Source organism: Mandrillus leucophaeus, unplaced genomic scaffold (assembly GCF_000951045.1).
Source record: "Mandrillus leucophaeus isolate KB7577 unplaced genomic scaffold, Mleu.le_1.0 Scaffold394, whole genome shotgun sequence".
Taxonomy (NCBI): Eukaryota; Metazoa; Chordata; class Mammalia; order Primates; family Cercopithecidae; genus Mandrillus; species Mandrillus leucophaeus.
The window spans coordinates 1669978-1674682 of NW_012104187.1; the positions used below are offsets into that span (position 1 = coordinate 1669978).

Sequence of the window (4705 nt, forward strand, 5' to 3'; positions counted from 1 at the left end):
TCAGGTCTCCCCAGAATCCAAGCAGATGCTGGCACCTTGCTTCCTGTACACCCTGCAGAACCGTGAGTCAATTAAACCTCTTTTCTTTATAAGTTGCCCAGTCTCAGTTATTTCTTTTTTTTTTTTTCTTTTTAATTTTGTTTATTTTTCTAGTTTTTTTTTTCTTTTTCCAAATTCTCCCAGATCCTGATCAGGTACTTCTTTATAGCAACACAAGAACAGCCTAACACACAGGATTAAGTTGATTCCAGGTAAATCAATTAAGAGAAGCAGTGACTCGCTGGAGACAGCAGCAAACTCAGGCCAGTTTTATTGCAAACAAAGCAAGTCATTCAAGTGAATTATGGAAATTGAGAGTGCGCATGAAGGGGTGGCAAGGGAACGGGACTCTTGAAGACGGTCAGTGTTTCCTTGGTTTGAACTTCAGAGCCACACTGTTGATGCAAAACCTCTGACCATTGGGTCCAGGTCCATCAGGAAACACGTGACCTAGATGAGCTTCACACTGCAAAGGACAGAAGCCTCTGTCATCTCCAAATGCAAACAAAGCTCTTTATGTAAAACCAGACAGACGAACCCCCCCAAAATCACTCCACTCTGGAGTCTGACATCTGTGTTAGGAGAAAAGTCTATTGCATCCGAATTAAATTAAGAAATGAAAGAAAGCAGAACACAGTCACGGTAAATAGTTTTACTTTATCAATAGGATGTGAGCGAGTTATTAAATTTGGGCCTTTAGAGTTACTCATCTAAAAATGGGGATAATTATCATACCTACATAAGAGAGCAGTGGGGACAATTAATTGATATATTGCACGCAAAGCATTAACATAATTCCTGGGTAAGTACTGAATAATATTGTAGTACCCAGTGTATTATTATTATTTATCACTTAAGGCAAAACCACGCTATCTTAATCAGCTTGCCTCTAGTGTTTTACAAAACCCATGAGTCAGAAAACGTGAGCAGCTAAGGATATCAAAATGAATTTGTGATCTGGATTTAAGCCACTCTCTCCTACTGGGCTCACAGAAGGCACAGATGGTGATGTCACCCGCAGCATTGCTCTGCCGGCCAGTGACATGCTGCAGGGTGCAAAAGAAGGTTGGGGAGATGGAGGTGCCAGCCACACTGGGTAAGTCAAAGATGAGATGCCAGCCACTATGGCAGGATAAGGGCTTCCTGCTCCTTATCCCTGCTCAAAAGAAGGTGAAGATCCTACCTCTGTTCTCATCTCTATGGAAGGCTAGAACCAGGAACAGCCACATTAGAGAGAAGCTGGAGAAGCCTTTTCTCTTTCTCACAGTGCCCAGAAGGGAGAGAGTGATCATTACTGTCATGTGTAGAAACCCCATGTGTTCTGGGCTGGGTGCAGTGGCCCAGGCCTGTAATCCCAGCACTTTGGGAGGCCGAGGCAGGTGGATCACTTGAGGTCAGGAGTTTGAGACCAGCCTGGCCAATATGGCGAAACCCCGTCTCTACTAAAAATACAAAAATTTACTGGGTGTGGTGGCAGGCACCTGTAATCTCAACTACTTGGGAGGCTGAGGCACTTGAACTCAGGAGGTAGAGGCTGCAGTGGGCTGAGATCGTGTCACTGCACTGCAGCCTGGAAAACAGAGCGAGACTCTGTCTCAAAACAACACAAAACAAAAAGGGAATCCCACGTGTTCTGAAGACAAAAGTACCCCTAGAAAAGGACACCTGATTTGCCAAGAACAAGGGAGCTGTTTGTGGCACTTGGGGCAGCATCAGGGAAAGTAAAACAAAATAAGAAATCTCACCTGCTTGCAGACGACCTCTGTGCGAGCTGATCCTAACGAGGTGTCCAGACGTCTCAGGATCCCTGTGTGGCTTTCATCAGAGCCAGACGTACCATGGGCCTCGGAAAACGAAGGCCACCCAGTGCCAGAGCAGTACTTTTTCTCAGAACTGTGGAAGACATAAATGATACTACAGCTGCTAATGACAGTGTCATTAACATGCCAAGAGGGTTTCATGCCCCAACGTGTTGTTCCAGGGAACAGGATGTATTTCAACTCTCCTCTGCCAGATCCCACACCCAGCTATGTGACAGTCAGTCCCCCGGGAATCGTCCACACTGCACCTTCACTATTGAAGCCATTGCCTCTCGAAGTGAAAGGACTTCTTGATCCTTTGATGCTAAAGCCTTCTTTCTGGATGTCCAACAAGGATCTAAAAACACATGGTGCTTTGTGAACTGCGTTGCATATTAGGTAACACAGATCAAACCCATGTGTTGAAAATGTCAAAAAAGGAGAAATCAAAACGAAATACTAATGGTCGGAGGAAGTCATCATCTTCTTGGTGCAACACGGAAGTGTAAGGTCTGATGAGAAAGTCATGCTTAGCAACAGGAATTTCAGGTTATCTAAACACAGAAGCCTGACCAGGGATTCAAAAGCTGCCTCTGGCAACTTCTTAGCTGTGTGAAACCACAGCCCTTGAAGCCTCAGTTTGCTCACCTAGCAAATGGGAATAGTATCTACACTACAGGGCTGTTTTGAGGATTTGAGGGGAACTCTGTGAAGTGTGATATAAAGCTTAGCACAGGGCTGAGCACATGATAAGTGCCCAGAATTCTTGCTGTGATGGTGATGATGATGATGATGATTAATTAATACACCCGGGTACCTGGCATCAATAACTGCAGTGAAACCTAGCCCTCCAGAAGTCTCCCAAGGACTCATGATGCTGGCACAAGGAGAAGAAGGACAGCAGGTAAATCCGCTCACCAAAGACCCACCCTCTCAGTGCTCTGATGGATGAGCCCCCTTAAATGGCACTGGGAAAATAGACTTCAAAAATTGCTGTGGCAAGGAAATGGCTCTCTCTCTCTCTAAGGAAGAAAGAGAAGAACTGAATGTTAGACCCAGCCAAAAAACAAACGAACAAAACAAACTAATCTAAGAAGAAAAAGTGGCAAAGAATGAAATCCCTAGACGATGAACACAGAAGGATGTAGGGTCCAGCCCCACAGGGTCAGTGGGTTTTTCTCCCCATGTGCGGAGATGAGAGATTGTAGGAATAAACACACAAGACAAAGAGATAAAAGAAAAGGCAGCTGGGCCTGGGGGACCACTACCACCAAGACGCGGAGACCAGTAGTGGCCCCGAATGCCAGGCTGCACTCTTATTTATTGGATACAAGACAAAGGGGCAGGGTAAGGAGAGTGAGCCATCTCCAATGATAGGTAAGGTCACGTGGGTCACGTGTCCACCGGACAGGGGGCCCTTCCCTGCCTGGCAGCCAAGGCAGAGAGAAAGAGAGGAGAGAGAGAGAGACAGCTTACGCCATTATTTCTGCATATCAGAGACCTTTAGTACGTTCACTAATTTGTTACCGCTATCTAAAAGGCAGAGCCAGGTGTACAGGGTGGAACATGAAGGCGGACTAGGAGCGTGACCACTGAAGCACAGCATTACAGGGAGACAGATAACTGCGGGCACAAGAGGTGGAGGAGTAGAGTCTTCCACAAGAGGTGGAGGAGTAGAGTCTTCTCTGAACTGCCCCGGGGAGAGGGAGACTCCCTTTCCCGGTCTGCTAAGTAGCGGGTGTTTTTCCTTGACACTGACGCTACCGCTAGACCACGGTCCGCTTGGCAACTGGCGTCTTCCCAGATGCTGGCATTACCGCTAGACCAAGGAGCCCTCTGGTGGCCCTGCCCGGGCATAACAGAAGGCTCGCACTCCTGTCTTCTGGTCACTTCTCATTATGTCCCCTCAGCTCCTATCTCTCTATGGCCTGATTTTTCCTAGGTTATGATTGTAGAGCGAGGATTATTGTAATACTGGAATGAAGAGTAATCGCTACAAACTACTGATTAATGATATTCATATATAATCTATTATCTATATCTAGTATAACTATTCTTATTTTATATATTTTATTGTACTGGAACAGCTCGTGCCCTCAGTCTCTTGCCTCGGCACCTGGGTGACTTGCCACCCACAGAAGGAAGCCTAGCTGACAGCACAAACTCCCACAGAAACAACTGTGTAATGCAGCAATTCTCAAACATTTTGGGGTCAGCACCCCTCACGTCCCCTCTGTGTCCCCAAAATTAATAGGGATTGCTGAGAGCTTTTGTCTATGAGTTACATATGCCAACATTTAACAAATTATAAATTATAACTGAGAATTTAAAAACGTGTGCATTAATTTTTTTTTTAATATAGGTTGAGTGCCCCTTATCTGAAATGCTTAGGACCAGAAGTGTTTTGGATTTCAGATCTTTTTGAATTTTGCATTTTACCTGACGGTTAAGCATCCTTAATCTGAAATACTGCAATGAGCATTTCCTTTGAGTCTAATGTTGGTTCTCAAAAAGTTTCAGATTTTGCTGGGCATGGTGGCTCACACCTATAATCCCAGCGTTTTGGGAGGTGGAAGCGGGTGGATCACTTGAGCTCAGGAGTTTTTTTTTTTTTTGAGATGGAGTCTTGCTCTGTCGCCCAGGCTGGAGTGCAGTGGCACGATCTCGGCCCACTGCAAGCTCCGCCTCCCGGGTTCACATCATTCTTCTGCCTTAGCCTCCTGAGTAGCTAGGACTACAGGTGCCCGCCACTACACCTGGCTAATTTTTTGTATTTTTTACTAGAGACGGGGTTTCACCGTGTTAGCCAGGATGGTCTCGATCTCCTGACCTCGTGATCCGCCCGCCTCGGCCTCCCAGAGTGCTGG

The 4705-nt window shown here is 46.0% G+C and overlaps 1 protein-coding gene across 1 annotated transcript in view; it reads right to left on the reverse strand.

Moving 5' to 3' along the window:
• Positions 1–285: 285 nt before the first annotated feature.
• MSRB2 (methionine sulfoxide reductase B2) overlaps positions 286–4705 on the reverse strand; it is a 26484-nt gene continuing 22064 nt past the window's right edge. The window contains exons 4-5 of the mRNA XM_011991319.1: positions 1785–1932; positions 286–505 (exon numbers count right to left, since the gene is read on the reverse strand). Coding sequence (XP_011846709.1) covers positions 401–505; positions 1785–1932 — 253 coding nt within the window. The 3' untranslated portion in view covers positions 286–400. The remainder of the gene's footprint in view (positions 506–1784; positions 1933–4705) is intronic.